Source organism: Pteropus medius, unplaced genomic scaffold (assembly GCF_902729225.1).
Source record: "Pteropus medius unplaced genomic scaffold, Ma_sr-lr_union100, whole genome shotgun sequence".
NCBI classification, from domain to species: Eukaryota; Metazoa; Chordata; class Mammalia; order Chiroptera; family Pteropodidae; genus Pteropus; species Pteropus medius.
Genome location: NW_024344378.1, coordinates 20,733,412 through 20,749,716, shown reverse-complemented (window position 1 = coordinate 20,749,716; position 16,305 = coordinate 20,733,412). Strand labels below are relative to the sequence as shown.

The window sequence follows — 16,305 nt, the reverse complement described above, 5'->3', positions numbered from 1 at the left end:
GGCGGTCCATGGGCCGCCCCTGCTCGGTAAGCGTCGTGACACCCCCGCTCCCCGGGACAGAAGGCACTAACTGAGAAGGGGGCCAGCCGTAGAGTTCGGAGGGACGCCCACCCTTCCGCAGCGCCTCACCGATCAGTGACGCATCGCCCCCGCCCGCACGTGCAGCCAGCTCCCGGGCCGCGCCAACCGCCGCCAACAACCGGCCCCGCCCACTCGCCCGGCACTGCGGCTGCGCAGGCACGCAAGCCGACGCAGGGATCGCCGGGCGACTAAAGGGACGGGGAGCGAACAGGACAAAATTCTCCCAGATATCTACCGTTCACTATCCCGTGAAGGTACGTGTGCTCTTTTCCGTGCACTGCTGGTTTCCCGCTCGGGAAGAGAAGAGAAGTCGGCAATATGGAGTAAGCAGGGATGCAGAGAAAAGAGAGGGCCTCTGAGGACAAGGAACTGGCCAATTTGTTCTTGTGCGGAGAGCCATTCCCTCACTCACTGTGGTAGCTGTTCCGTTTGTCATTTTGTGGTTTATACCGAACTCTGTGTGGCAAGCACGTGTTTCAGTCATGGATTCTGCACTGAATTCAGGAGCGACCAGACTTGTTGCAAGTGAAGTGGAAGTTCAGAAGAGGAAGATATTCAGTCTAGCCGCATATTCACAAATCACGTATTTTCCTGAGCACTTGTTGGATCAGAATTGCTGATCTAATGAGGGCTTTATGAGGGCCATCCAAGCAATAGGAATGGGCATCCTCCAGGAAAACGAAAAATAGGGAGCATTTGAGCTTACTTGAAGCAAGTATGATGGAAAGGAGTGGGATGGTGGGCTAGGCCCAGATTCTGAAAGGCTCAAATATACTTTTTCTGCAGGGACCAGGTATTGGATGGCCAGAGAATGAAAAGAGACAGACTTTTTCACTGTATATTCTTCTGTTCTTTTAAACTATCATTATGTGCATATATTACTAAAAACAAAAGGGACACAGTTGAGTAGAGAAGGGAGTGAGATGGATGAATACAAGGGAAATAAGGGCAGTGTATTAGAGTAGATTGGGCAGTATGCTTTCTGTAAGCCTTGAAAGGCTAGCAACGGGAGCATAAGTGGATGAGTACACAAGGGTTGAAGGGTCCTGTAACCTCTTGGGCAGAACAGAATGAGAAAACAGTGCTTTACGGCCAGTGAGTCTGCAAAATGGCTTAGAGACGAGACAGACTGGAGGCAGAGAACCAAGTGGTTAGGAAACTGCAGGCCCAAAGTTAGAATGGTAGTAACAGTGGAAATAGCAAAGGGTAAATAGAATCAATTCGTCTTCATTAAAGCAAGCGCTCCCAGACCACTCTGGACTCTCTTCAATAAGTGCACTTACTAGGAATGTCTGGGACCTTATCATTATCCAGATAAATGATATTTGCAGAGCTTAGCTATTTTAACTTGCAAAAAGCAAAAAGAATGAAAAATGACTCATTCCAGCCCCTCTTTCAGGATGGATTCTTAGTTTTTCATAATATTGTTTGAATTAGAGAATGAAATGTGTATAATTCACGACTGCCATTCAACTCTGAAAAGTTGTCACCCAACAGAAAATAGTGGTCAGCTCATGCATCAAAAGCAAGTCTGAGGAGATCTCACTATAATAATCTCTTCAGACTCACACCACCTGCCCATGTCATGTAGCTCAGGCTGCCCTGATGTCCATCACCCTAACCACACACCATAAAAATGTCTCCACCCTGCAGATCTTTTATCAGTTATTACAATGATATTTAGAAAATACACAAACATTTAAAAAACACTTTAACAATAATGCTAATGCTTGGATGGCTTGCAGTGTTGAGACTCTTACTGATAAGCATTCTTACTGTACTGTTAACTGTTTCTGAACTAGCCATCTAGCTCAGTATCTTCCAAACAACAGGTACCCAATAAATGTTTACTGATTAAAACCTAGAACTAGAGAAGCAAGAGACTGCCTATTTTAACAGCTGAATCTGAATTTCCATATTTAGAGAAACGTTAGTATCAGAAGACTAAAAAGTTAGAAGACAATCCCAAGGTTTCAGACTTAGATGACTAGGAAAATGACACTACTAACAAAAATGAGGATGGTGTAACTAAGACATCAGTTTATAGGGCAAGATATGAGCATGGATTTTAGAAATGGATAGTGGTGATAGGACATCTCAGGTGAAGACTATCGTAAAGAAGCTACCTAATACTCTCTTTACTATAAGTCCTGTATATTTCCTAAGGAAAATACAGTGGGAGCCCATTGTGTTATTTCGTGCTCCAATTCCATTTCACGGAACCTTCACATTTTCCCAAACCATATTCAACTACAGTTGACCCTTGAACAACACAGGTTTGAACTGTGTGGGTCCACTTATATGCATGTTTTTGGTTTTTTCTTTTTTCAATAAATACAGTCAGACCTTCTCATTCACGGGTTTCATGTCCACAGATTCCACAGATCAAAAATGGTACTTTTGCATTCCCAATTTTGGTTGGTTGAATCCACAGATGCAAAAAGCCAACTGTAGAGTCAAAGTTATATGTGGATTTTCCATTGCATGGGAGTCAACACCCCTAACCAACTCATTTTTCAAAGGTCAACTGTATTCATCTGATTTTAATGAAGAGTCAAAAAGTAATTTAAAAATCATTTAATACACAAAGTGAAAAACTGTCTATAATACAAAAGCATTTCACATTTTTTTAAAAAGCAATATTTTCTAAATTACTTAACAGGTGATATAGATCCACATCCTTTATCTGAAATTATTAGGGCCAGATGTTTCAGAATTATGAAATTTTCAGGTTTTAGAAAGACAAGTCAGTGCATATACTATACTACAGAAAACCCCAACAGTCTGTGGCAGCACCCTCTCCACCAAATATTTCTGCAGCAAAATAAACGAATATTCACACTAAATGGGATAACAAATGTCAGTTCAGGTTAGACTTGCAAGCAAATGAGTTTTGTCACCAAACTTATGAAAAACCTTGTTTTCAGAGCTTTTTGGAATTACAGATTCAGGTGTGCAGACCTTTATAAATCTTTATGATAAGACATGAAAGGTTCCTGAAACAAATGACCCATTTTTACAAATGAAAAAACATAAGCTTTCAATACATTATAAATTAACAGGCATCTTCTCTTCGATATTACTAAATGTACATCTTAAATACATATACACATAGCACACTTACGATTTATGACAATCGATTGGTATTTAAGGCACAGATGCACAATCCCTTCTGTAGGAAAGGGATACTGTCAAATGTAAGTAAAATTGAAAATGGGATGACTCAACTCCTTATGATGCCAGGAAGAGCACTGCTGAGTGCAACACAAGGAGGTAGGGCTTATTCTTCAAAAAGTACAATTTTACTTGTAAGCAGTCTCTCCCACAGAAACAGGTAGACAACTTTTACTTAGAACACATGTTAGCTGAGGTTTCTTCTCTGTATAACTTTTGGTCTTATGCCCAAAAGTTAAATTTTAAAAGGTATTTTTAGTCAGTTAAATAAGTAATGTTTTAGCAAGTTTTAAGTTTTGGATTGCGGTGGTGCTCCTAAGTAGCTACAGTATTTAAACAAGTCCACTGAGATAAAACTCTATCTGTTACAGAGGTTAAAATTACCCAAAGTCAAAACATTTCTCTTGTAAAATCATGCGTAGTTTTTGATCACAGCCATTTCTTCCACTGAATGGTATCTGAAGAATGGTTTCATGGGAGAAAATATATTTCCAATATGGAAGCAACTTCCATAGATCGTTTGGGGACAGTGAATAAGTGGCAAGTCATTCTGTTAACCAACTCCAATCGAGATTCTAAAATCAAGCATGAAAAAGTTATAATTAGATGTTGACTATAAGTGGTAGGTTTATGGGTATTCATTTTTGTAAGTTTTCTATATGTTTGGACATTTTATAAACAAAAGCTGAAAAATCAAAAGTATAAATAAGTTACAATTAGAGAGTTTGCCTTATTTTCTGCTAATTAAAAATATATTTCAAAGAGTTTTCATAAATATTTCGAGCAAATAGGAAATACAAAGAGTTGACATCGAAACAAAATATAGTAAAAGTTAATTCTGTAAACATTTTATTGTAGTTTCTCCAAGTTTTAACAAATCAGTAATTAAATCTTAACAGAAATACTTCTATTAATTACAACTATATTAACAGTATTCATCTTGTATACAGCAGTGACTTTATTTGAATTATAATATAAATCTTGCCCCATCTTATTGGAGAAAATTGACTGCTTAAGCAAAAAGACATAAACCATTCAATTTCCGTGATCACATTTCAAAGAAAGCTCACCATTCTTTTAATTTGACCAAAAATGCCACTATTGAAGATTACTGATGATACAATCCTAGTATATCTATGAGTAAGAGAAGATGGGAATTTGAGGTCAAGTATATTCCTCAAATGCTCTCTCCTCTGAGTTCTTCTATTTCCCATATGCATCTCCAACACCAGGTAAGGTTAGCATGGGAAGTTAAAACCTTTGCACCCAACATGCCTAGAACATATATCCATATAAAACTCACCATCATTCCACTGTTCTGTTCTTCATTTGCTTCATGAATAATAGTGCTTAAATGGCCAAGACAGTTCAAATTTTCTTCTATCATTTGTGCCAAAGTCTCTCTGTGGGTTGAAAAACAAAGCCTTTCCTTTTCAAATTCAGCAAAGGGGCATATGAATTTCCCCTACTTTTTGGTCTTCAAGGTCAGGATGATCACTGCCTTTCCTGTAACTGTGCAACCCAGCACTTCAATACAGCTGATTCCTATAGTCTTCAGTTTCCTCGTCATTCCCACTCAGAGGCACAGTCCTGCTTATTATTCCAAGTGTTGCCTCTGCCCAATTCTAATGATAAGAAGTCCACTATAACTCCAATTTGATTTTCCTCTGAAACACAAGTGGCACTTAATACAATCCTACCCCTGCCCCGCTCCCCCCAAAAAAGATCCCTGTGGCACAGACAAGTGAAAGATCTCTTTTTGTTTTTGGAATATTTCTCTTTCCTTACAAGTAGTAAGAACATCAGCATGCTTACTTCAGAGACACAAAGGTAGGGGAGGAAATACAAAGGTCTATCTGTCCTGTAAAGATCAGGGAAGGTGAACTCTGGTTGGAAACTACAGGTGACAGCAACAAAAAAGGAAACAAGCAAGCTGATTTCCTGAGGACAGCAGAAGAAAACAGTGTCACAGGGGAGCTGCCCAGAAATAAGCAGTATCCCTGAAAGTTTATATTTGAAGTAAATCCTGATTCTGGCTTCCGCCTTCCATGCTTTCCTCTTCCATATGACCTCTGTCCTCACCTCTACCTACTCTCAGAGTCCCTACTAGAATCAGTTCTAGGCCATGGATGATAGCCACTATGAGCTTAGAACTAGATTCTAATTCAGCTCTTATTCAACAGATGGAAAAACTGAGGCTAACAGTTCCCAATCCTTGATGGTAAAGTACCACTGGTACAAATAACTGAAATCAATTTCCTTTATAATGTATTACTACTGAAATGTATTTAAAATTCTTGTCGGATACACTTTTGCCAACAACCACAACCTCAGATTGGAAATTACCTGTATAGAAGTGACATTTGCAACCATTAGCATCCCCTAACAAACCTAAAGCCTTTAATGAAAGCAAAAAAGGTTAGTAATGTATTAAATTTTATTTAACTCTGATTAATGGAATATTTCCTAAAGTCTGTATAATTAATTATAGCCTGTGCTGTAGCTGTGGTGGTGTTACATTGGGCCAAATCTATAATGACCCCAAGATATACCCTAGAACTTGCTTTCTTTAAAAAATTAAAATACCTGATATCAGCCTGCCTTCCTGCCATGTGCTTTTCTCTCATAAAAGCAGAGTGCAGAATGTGCAACTGCATGACCTCCTGAGCAGTGATGTAACATGGCTGCACTTCTGCAAAACTAATTATGGGCAGAGCTTCGAGGAAATGCTGGTGCTGTAGAGGTCTCCATGAGTTGTGAGAAAAGCAACAATACACAAGCTAGCAAAGAGCCACTGGCTCTGGATACGGCACATCTTATGCTGAGAAAAATAACAGAAATGGATAGTCAGTCGGCTTTTAGCAGAAGAGTTAGGACTTAAAAGAAATGTAAGGCTTTAAACTTCAGTTCTTATTTGCGAAACTGATTTAAGGCATTGAAAATTAGACATTAGAAATACTAAGTTTTAAAATATATTAAACTCAACAATTTATTGGAGGGATGATCAAGGACCCCAAAATAATCAATGCAAAAAGACAGCATAACTTTTCAGAGATAAATGATTAAGAAAGGAATAAAGTTTGGGTAAAAGAACTGATGAACCAATAACAGAACTTAGGACTTGGATTGAGCTAACAATAAGTAACATCTGCTGAATATTTACTTCCCAGTGCTTTACATACATTGTCTAACGGAATTTTCACAGCAGTTCCCATTTTACAGGTGAGCAAATGTGAACAGTGAAAGTCAAATTAGTTGCACAAGGTTATTTATTACAAAGGGACAGTAGGACTGAACCCTGGTCTACACAGCACTGAAGATTGCCTTAACCACTATGTTCTACTGCCTCATTCCTACCACTGCTCTTGAAAACACAGCTATCTATTGTTACAAAGTGAACCCACCCATCTTGAGGAGTTACCACGCATGACAGAGGATTTTCACGTTCTGCTGAAGTTGGGGGCAGCCATGCTGATGCCTGAGGGGTAGTCACTGCACCTTCTAGACTGGATCCTACAAGGGACCGGGCTGAACTCTGTGTCTGAAGGAAAATAAAAATAAGATTATAGGCTAGTACCTCCACTGATTCAAACAATTTCCTACCATATTCCTAAGACTTACATTTCTATCATTGCTTATATGCACAACCAGAGTCTTTCTGTACAGAACTACCGCAACCTTTGCATACAAATACTAACTATCCTGTCCCTGGCCCCTTTCTTCATTGACTAAAGCCAAATGTAGATACCTATTTAATTGCACTTTAGTTGGAGGAAAAAGAGACGCAGTTGAACAAAGTGTTGGTTTTATTAACTAGTCAGGCACATCTACCCCAAATTGGGTTGGGATACCACAGTGATGTAAGGCTGGGAAGAGTATAAAAACAGGAGACTAGAAAAGAAAAGATAATGGAAAATGAAGGGTGATCATGAAGTCCTGCATCTGAACTGCTAGTCAGACACCAAGCAAAGAACACAAGCATCAACCCAACACAAAATATACAGGTCTTCAGGAGGACCCAGATCATGCTGATAAAAACCCCTTTCACAGGGAATAACAGCAAATCAATGTCACATTAATGAATTCATTAAAAGTTACTTACACAGGCAATTTTAAGGAGATGCCATATTTCTTTCTGCCTCTTTCCCTGCATAAACATGACAGTGTTGTCAGCTTCCTTGATGTTACTGAGGGCCATTTCCACCATGGGCAGTAGATCGATAATCTTCTGCTTACAGCCCAACAACTTGCTAGAGAGAGGAAATCAGTGTCAGACACTTACACATCCCCCAAGACTCTGCACCATACCCCAAACCCAGCTGGAGAAATGAACCACAATCACATCAGATTTAATGACTGATCTCCAAAGCCAAGCACACAAACAGGACACCTAAATGCACACAGCTATGATAAAGCCACCCAAGGTACCAGACCCAGAACTCTTCCTGAGTCTAGTATATTTATCAAAAAGGGGTATTACACTTTGAAAAGGAAGATGATAAAAGTGCCCTGGCTTTTCAGTAGGAAATAAAACAATATTTTTCTACCTCAGATGACCAAACAGCTCCTTGAGAACTCGGTCCTGACTCTGCACAGTATGCACAATGATCTTCACCATCTCTGTGCTGTCGCTGTAGGAGTGATCTAGAAAAGATCTCAATCAGTGGGCATAACCTCTCTTATGCATGGACATATCAGCCTCTAAACAACAAATTTCTAAAAATCTTAAACTACTTTTAATTAATAACATCTCCATTTAAATTCAAAACTGGATTAAGCCAAAAGATTTTAAGATTATCTATAAATACATATCTAAAAGCAAAATATATTTGTATGTGTATATGTGTGTGTGTGTGTATATATATATATATATATATGTATATATATATATATGACCAACTTAGGCCGAATGTGATATACTAATAAAAGGACCTATACATCCTGAAAGTTCAGTTTGAGGGTAGTATGACATCTTAAAGCAAACTGGCAGATGACAAATGTCCTCAAATGGGATGGTTGTGTGGCCACAGTGAGCTCTACAGTTTTTATGAGATGTTACCTCAAAAACAAACGAACAAAAAACTAGTATTGTTATATTTCAGAAAATGGCTAAGTTCTTAAGAATTGGAAGGCTGCTCATGGATCATGATGGTATATCCTTAGACAATAATCTCAAATACAAAAATATTATTATTTACTATTACCTACTTATAATTTTGTCATTTAACCCTCACAGGAGTCCTTTGAGATGGCTACTGTTGTTATCCACATTTTACTATGAAAAGAGTACCAAAAGAGGTTTTAAAGAAGTTCAGTGTCCTTTTGTTATCACTGCAAAGACCTCCCCATAGTTCATCTTTATTCTCCACACATCTCTCTGTGTCTCCTTCACCAACAGCTAGATATGGAGGCTCCAAAAAGGTTCCTCTCTAAAGAGCACTCCCTCCTTAATCCCACAGACCAGGCTCAACAGCTTTCCCATATAACAAGCTCTTTCAGATGGTCGAAGACCTCAGAACGTTAACCTTCTCCAACACAGAGAATGAAGAAAGGTGGTTTTTACCATTTTCAGCTGAACATGAGTCTCAAGTCAACTCTAAGCTAGGAAAAACACCAGAGACCATATATCAAGTGATTATAAAAGCCCAACGATAGACAAAACTTGTTACAACTAAATAGTTTTGTCACTCGAAGAAACTATCTGGATAGCACTTTTATTTCTGGGCCCTATGTATGCTGATGTGCTCACGTGGTTACTGAAGATTTTATAAAAAATAATCCAAACAAATGCTATCACTGACTGTGGAAAGTTAAGTTCACTGAGTCAATGGATGGAATTCTGTATATCTTCATCTGCAATATCTAATTAATTGGCCAGAAGACTGGGAGTAATGAATACCAATTAAAAGAAAAAAAAAGATTTATACTTCTCTATTTGAAATCTTAAATTTTAATATTTTACTCTAATCACAACTCTATTGCTTCTACCACTTTTGCCAGTATCTTCAACTTTTTTATCGTCTCATACTATCAGTAAAATCCTAATCCTGGATCAGTCTAACCATCTGCTCTTATCAGTTCCTGTATCCAAGCTACTAATTACTACCAACAAAAAATTATACTAACATTCCCTCGATTGTCAACTAATTCACAGGTTTTCACTTCTACTCTGGATTGTTAAATGTTCTGGGTCAACAACATCTTCCATTGCACGTACCAGCTTTTCAAAAATCTTTGAGGTCATGACCTCTTCTGTTAACAGTTAACCCCACTTCTTTAAGATAGGAGGCCATAAAGCATTAAGACCCTCACCTTCCAACCCCTACACCCACAAAAGTGTCTGTATCCAGACTCATCCTCACTCTAACATCAGTGGCAGCAAGCCTAATCCCTCCCACTGTTCCCTGGAGTCAGCCTCTCAAGTGTGTTCAGGAACCTCCCTCTTCACAGGTTTTTGGCCCCAAGCACATAAATGCACTCAAGTCTTCCTTCTGAAAACTGATCTCCCTTGATTCTATGTCTCCTCTTAGCTGCTCACCTCTCTTCTTTCCTTAACAGCCAAACTTCTGAAAAGAATAGCTTAGATAAGAAGTTCTCAAACTTTTGGTCTCAGGACCTCTTTATCCTCAAAAATTCTTAGAACTCTGAAGTGTTTTTCAGGAATTAAACTGAGAAATTTAAAAACATTTATTCACTTAAAAAAAAAAAAGGACAAACTCATTAACTAATAACATTTTTATTAAAAATAACTATTTCTCAAAACAAAAAAAAATTTAATGATAAAACTGGCATTTTTTACATTTTTGCAAATCATTTTAATATCATCACCAATCTCATCAGAAAAGTCTTTGAGTATTGACAAGCTGACAAATTTCAGTTGATGGATACATTTTCCTAAACTCTAATTTTTTGCTTGACACATGCAATTCTATCATTGACAACTAATACTGTTTTTTTTCCCCCTTAAAGTGACAGGCATGCTTCATTGATTTTTGAGAAATACCTGCCACATACCCAAATCTGAATAACCATAGTTTGTCTGACAGTCATTTTTTCAAGTAAAAATGGTGTTCCTTAAAGAAGCCAGTCAAAAAAGCAATGTAAACAATGGCTGAAGTGGTTTTTCTTAAGGCACTCATCATACTTCAGTACGTAGCAGGAGCACTTGATGAGTATTTCCCATTTCTCACACATTATTAAAAAGACATGTACTCAAAGGTTGAGATTTAAATAAAATTTTTACTGCTTTATCAAAAACACTTTTAAATGAAACTGGCATATTTTAAAAATTATTAACTGCATGGTGGTGAAAAGTGTAATGATTTCTAGCATAGTTTGGTGCTAGTGCCTTGATTCATGCTAAGTAAGGTGCAAGCTATTTACCCACCAATGTTTTTGCAGCATCAGTGAAAATGTCAACATTTTGAAAAAGGCAAATAATATCTTAGTATTATGAAGACAGTTTTGACCTCAATGACTCAAGGGTTCATGAGCCACACCTTGAGAACTGTTGGACTAGACTGACTTCTCCATTTCCTTCTGTTCCTCTGCCTCCTTAGCCACTACAATCTGGTTTCTGTTCTCAAAAGTCCATTATATTTTGTCAAGATCACCGATGATGCCCAAACTGCTTAGTCCATTGAATATTTTCATTTTCATTACCCACACCTCTCTGTAGCATTTTAATCAACTGATTACTTTCTTCTTGAAACTCTCTCTATTCTGTTCCTATAATATCATTCCCTCTACATATTCTGGCATTTCTCAATTTTCTTTGAAGGCTCTTCTGCTTCTGGTCATTTCTCGAATGTTGATATTCCTTAGGATTCCATTCTTGGCTTTCTTACTCAACCTACTTTTTCAGGATGATCACTTTATTCCTATGGCTAATTACTCTCAAAATAGCTAAATATCTAGCCCAGACTTCTTTATTAAATCCATATACATATATATGTATATTTATATATATGCATGTACATGTGTATATATGTAGTGTGTTTATATATACATGTACATATATACAGCAGTACTCTAATAATGTCATTTCATTCGATGTCATTTCACTATAACATTTATGAGATGCCATAGGAACTTAACTCCTGTTTGTATCAATGTTTATGGTAAAATTAGTTTTGTTATACGTTGTTTCGCTTCAAGTAGCAGAATCCACCGATGACACTGAGAACTTCTGTACATATATACATATCTAATACTGTTTATTAGATATTTCTACTTCAATGTTTCACTGACACCTAACATCAACATGGACAAAAATGAAAAAAAAAAGAACATGTACAAAAATGAATTCATCTTCTTTTCCCATTAAGTCTGTCATCCTTCCTATAATTCCTATTATGGTGAGTGGTCTTACCAGGCACCCAAATGCCCTAGCCAGCACCCAGCTGCTCCAACCACTCATAATCAATCCATCACCCAACACTATCAGTTCTACCTCCTAAATATTTCTCTTGCCCTTATGATTCTCTTCACCCCACTGCCACAGTTCAGGCTCTCTGCTCTGGCTCATGCTCCTCCCCCGCCCCTGAGCTATGATTATTTCAAAAACTTCATAATTAATGCCCCTGTCTCTGTCCTAGCCACAGTTTAATCCACTGTCCACAATGCTACCAGAGCAGTATTTCTAAAATGCTAATCTGATCAAGCCATTCTCTTGCTTAAAACTTTTTAGGGTTTCTCTTTGTCATCAGGATGAAATCCAAACTCATTATCATGATATACCAGATTCTTTATGATCCAACCACACCTCCCTCTCCTCTTAAAACTCTACAATCCAGTTACATTGCATTTCTTCAAACATGCTAAGCGCTACACATGCATGTCTTCACCTGTTACACTTGGATATACAAGAGCTCACCTCCTTTCACCTAGCTATTGCTACTTACTCTTTAAGGCTCATCTCAGATGTCGTCTACTACAGGACACCTCCTGTAACTATCCCTCACCCTCGGTCTTATATGTGCTTCCTAAATGTCTGTAGAAATTAAACAAATTCCACTACAATAAAAATTATGTAGAGGAGATCATGTTATTTGTTCAATATAATTTCACATGTACATTTGAATATTTTTGTAAATTTTAAAGTATAAAAAGTCATGTTTTGTTTTGTTTTACAATTTAGGTATATAGCAAATTAGGGCACAGACTTCACTTTTTATTTCTTCTCTAATCCTTCAAAACAAATCAGTTTTTTAACTGAAGAATAATACCCTGCAGGTACATAATACTTTGTAGTTTCCAAAGCATTTTCACAAACATCCTCTCAAATACATTGCCACACTCATCGAGTTAGGAAAGCAAGGTTTCAACCCCATTTTGTAGAAGAGGGAAGGGAAATGAAGATTAAGTAATCTGCCTGAAGTCACTTAGTCAGTAAAGTGCCCAATCTAGAATTCAATGCTTCCAATTTCCAATCCAGTGCTCTTTCCAGCAGACCATACTTTGTACTCAGCAGATGTTCAAAAGGAATTGTTTTGCCAGTGAAATAAGCATTTAGTGACCAGATGCAGATGAAGGCATTTTCAAGGTGAACTGCTTTGGCCTCACACATGGGCCTTCCCTCTGACCATTCCACACCTGAACCTGCAGCATTAACTTCTTCTCAACCTCTCTAATCTTAAGCAGCACTTATTTTTTCCATCTTCCCACATATTTTCTTGCTTCCTCTTCCCCTCTCTTTTGAGTTCCTTTTTTCTCTTTTATTCCTTCCTTTCACTTTAAAAAATTTTCCACCTCAATTTTCTTGTTACTTTGCCTTCCTAATCTCTTAAATTCTGACAAACTAAAAGCTATTGTACCAGAAACATCTCAATGGAAATACCAAAACTGGAATCTATTCTGCAGCTTATTTAAAATCTAATCCCCTAGATTTGTTAAGCTAGGGATCATTTCCAAACATGCCTTTGTGTACTGTGATAAAAATGTCTTACCTGAAGGTCTATGCTTTAACTGCTTATATAGATTGATGGCACGTTGTTCCCTATGAAAGAGAAAACATGCTTCTGTATGTGAAGATCATTTAATGACTATGATAATACACAATTGGAAGGAATGATATTATTTGAATAGAGTAATGATCCATTTTAAAGCAAGTGCATATTGCCAATGAATATTATAGAGAATTTCACTGAGTAATAAGCAAGATTTTACAACGCAAAACTTAATACACTTCTAATCTGCTGTGGTCTACCACCACATATACAACATCCTTGCACCAGAAACACTTAAATGGGCAAAAATTATGGCTTGTTATTAGAGAAAAAAATCTGAAGTTTTTAATCCAAACATTTAGGAACTTAATCTCGTTTAGGGCATTTAATAGACAATACCTTGGACCAGAAGTATGGTAAGTAAGGAAATAGTTTGTAACTTAGAATACTTACGAAAAAATTTTTAACACTTACATGAAAAAAAGCTGTGATTAATATAGCAAAGGTCAACCCAAAGAGTTATTTCTAAAATTTCTGGTGACTAAGAAAAAAATTCCTTTTTAAATATAATGCCAACATATTTGCAGAAAGGAGAACTATAGAACATAACCACATATAGGCTTAATTTGCCAGATGTACACAGAAAGAGCAACCTGCTACAAAAAAAATTATATAGACACCAACACCAACGACATGAACACATCCTTACAGAGATTCCATCGAGTCTCCCTGACGTCTTCCATAGGGGCTCTTCTGAAGCTCCATGATTTCAGTGTGCAAAGACATGATCTGATCCTCCAGGTATCCAATGACACCCACCTAAAATATGATGAAACACAAAAGAAATGACAGACTCACCACCACACAACACAGAGAACTCAGACAAAGAATGACTTGTTGCTACCCTAAGAGAACTAAATAAGTTAATATGAAACTGATTTTGTTCAAGCCTTTTTGTCTCTCAGATTCTCACACTTAATCTTTTACACGAGAACATACTTATTCCTATGCTTCTCTTTTCTCTTCTGACTACAATAAACTGCTAGCATTTGTTTTTCCTCCTAAGAAGCAAACGGATAGAAGTGTCACTCATAAGACAGAGAAAAAGCGGCCATCAAAACCATTGCATCTCAGTTCTATGATTTACCTCTTGTTCCTGACTGCCTTGAATAAGGATACAGAAAGATAAGGACACTGGATTTCCCACCCTAGGATACCAACTGCCCTACTCATGTCCTCAGGGTAGGTACTGGCCTCAAGGAGAGCAACAATTTAGTGGGACCATGGAGAGATGCACCGTTGGCAAGGAAGGAAATATGCCACGTAGAGAATGATCTATACCGAGTGACCATATAATTTATTGTACAAATCTGTATAATTTTAAGAGTAAAAGGGAGTATTATTGATAATTATGGCAAGACAGGTATAAGTGGACTGTCCCAAGTAAACCAGGATCTGCAGCCATCCTTTCCAAACCAGTCAAAAATAACAACGAAAACTACCACTTACTGTTTATTCTCATTTAATCTGTATAACCTTACTAATACAATATGGAAAGTGAAGCTCATTGAGGCTTCAGTTTAGTTTCATTTGCCCAAAGCCCTTGTTTTTATTCACTATAGTATTTCCCTCTACATACACAAAACATCTACTAGATATTTATCTGATATTCAGGAATGATGTGAAAAATATATACCGAAACTAAAGTTTCTAAAGGAGACTTCAAAAATTAATAAACAGACAAAATAAACTCAGTGATTTTACCTCAGCATAATGGATAGCCTTTTCTTCCATTTCTTTCCATGCTTTTAACATTTTTTCTGAGGCTAAAAAAAAAAAAAGTCTTAATTGGTTATCTCAGAAATAACCATAGCTTTAATTACTAACCTACCCATATCAGCATCAAAAACCATGTTATAGTTTGAGTTGTCCCCTCAATGGTATGTTGAAGTCCTAACTCAGCCCATTAGAATGTGCCCTTATTTGGAAATGGGGTCACTGCACATATAATTAGCTAAATTAAGATGAGATCATCCTGGAGTAGGGTGGATCTTTAATCCAGTATGACTATTGTCCTTGAAAGAATAGAGAGACACCTATGAAGGGAGAGCTCCATTTGACCACAGAGGCAGAGACTAAAGAGCTATGCTGCAAGCCAAGGAGTACCTAGGACTGCTGGGTAAACCACCAAGAAGCCAGGAAAAAGCAAAAATGGATTATTCTCCACAGGTTTCAGAGGGAGCATGGCCATACCAACACTTCGATTTTGGACTTTTAACCTCTGTACCTGTAAGATGATAAATTTCTATTGCTTTAAGTCATTTGGCTTATAGTAATTTGTTACTACAATACTAATACAGATGATTTCTCTTTGATAAAAAAAAAATAAATTTAAAAATAATACATGAACATGATTTTTTTTTAAAAAAACAAACATTATAAAAGGATATAAAAAGATTCTTTCCTTCCTCCCCTTTATCCTCCATCCTAAAAGATAGTATTTTTAGTCATTTATTATATAGACACATACCTTTTTCCCTCACAAATGAGAACATCTACACATACTTTTCTTTCTTCACTTTTTTTCCTAACTTAAAAACATCACTGCCTACTAGAACTAATTGGGGAGATCACTTCGTAAATTATATAAATGTCTAACCACTATGCTGTACACTTGAAACTAATATAAAATAATACTGAATGTCAACTCTAGTTGAAAAATAAAAATTATAAACAAAATCAAAAAAATCACTGCCATTAAAGATCCAGGTGATCTTTTAATATCAGTATGCATAGGTCTACCTCATTCTTTTTTAATAGTCATATAAAATATACAACTGACAAGTCAAAGACAATTTGGTAAAATAATTATAATGTTCTGCCATGCACCAGAATACCCATAATACACAACTAAAAATAAAACATCAATCATAGAATCAGCTCTAGTGGGTAAACTTACCCAACTGGACACTGTTGATCATTTATTGAGATACACCTACTTTATTCAAGACAAGTATACGAACAGGATTTGTTTCCCAAAAAAGAATTTGTCTCACGAAGAAAAACAAAACAAAGAACCAGAAATGCTAGTGGTGACCTCTTC

At 37.0% G+C, this 16,305-nt stretch overlaps 2 protein-coding genes and 1 long non-coding RNA gene across 8 annotated transcripts in view; 1 reads left to right on the top strand and 2 right to left on the bottom strand.

The window, feature by feature from the left end:
• ERLIN1 (ER lipid raft associated 1) overlaps nt 1-241 on the bottom strand; it is a 32,160-nt gene extending 31,919 nt beyond the window's left edge. For 2 of the 3 annotated variants that reach the window (XM_039871517.1, XM_039871520.1), the window contains exon 1: nt 130-241. The gene's annotated coding sequence lies outside the window, so the exon portion shown is untranslated. Of the gene's footprint in view, nt 1-71 lie in introns of all 3 variants that reach the window. The other variant, XM_039871518.1, reaches the window with a different exon arrangement.
• On the top strand, nt 239-6,831 carry LOC120609209 (uncharacterized). Its single transcript, XR_005654703.1, has 2 exons — nt 239-335; nt 6,633-6,831. It is a non-coding gene; the product is annotated as an uncharacterized LOC120609209 (long non-coding RNA).
• CHUK (component of inhibitor of nuclear factor kappa B kinase complex) overlaps nt 2,644-16,305 on the bottom strand; it is a 33,231-nt gene continuing 19,569 nt past the window's right edge. The window contains exons 14-22 of one of the 4 annotated variants that reach the window (XR_005654702.1): nt 14,967-15,028; nt 13,912-14,021; nt 13,203-13,252; nt 7,803-7,899; nt 7,358-7,505; nt 6,660-6,796; nt 5,842-6,076; nt 4,559-4,658; nt 2,644-3,830 (exon numbers count right to left, since the gene is read on the bottom strand). Coding sequence is in view for 3 of the 4 variants with exons in the window: in XM_039871509.1 (XP_039727443.1) it covers nt 3,801-3,830; nt 4,559-4,658; nt 6,660-6,796; nt 7,358-7,505; nt 7,803-7,899; nt 13,203-13,252; nt 13,912-14,021; nt 14,967-15,028 (734 nt within the window). In the remaining variant the exon portion in view is untranslated. The remainder of the gene's footprint in view (nt 3,831-4,558; nt 4,659-5,841; nt 6,077-6,659; nt 6,797-7,357; nt 7,506-7,802; nt 7,900-13,202; nt 13,253-13,911; nt 14,022-14,966; nt 15,029-16,305) is intronic. The other 3 variants (XM_039871509.1, XM_039871510.1, XM_039871511.1) reach the window with 3 other exon arrangements.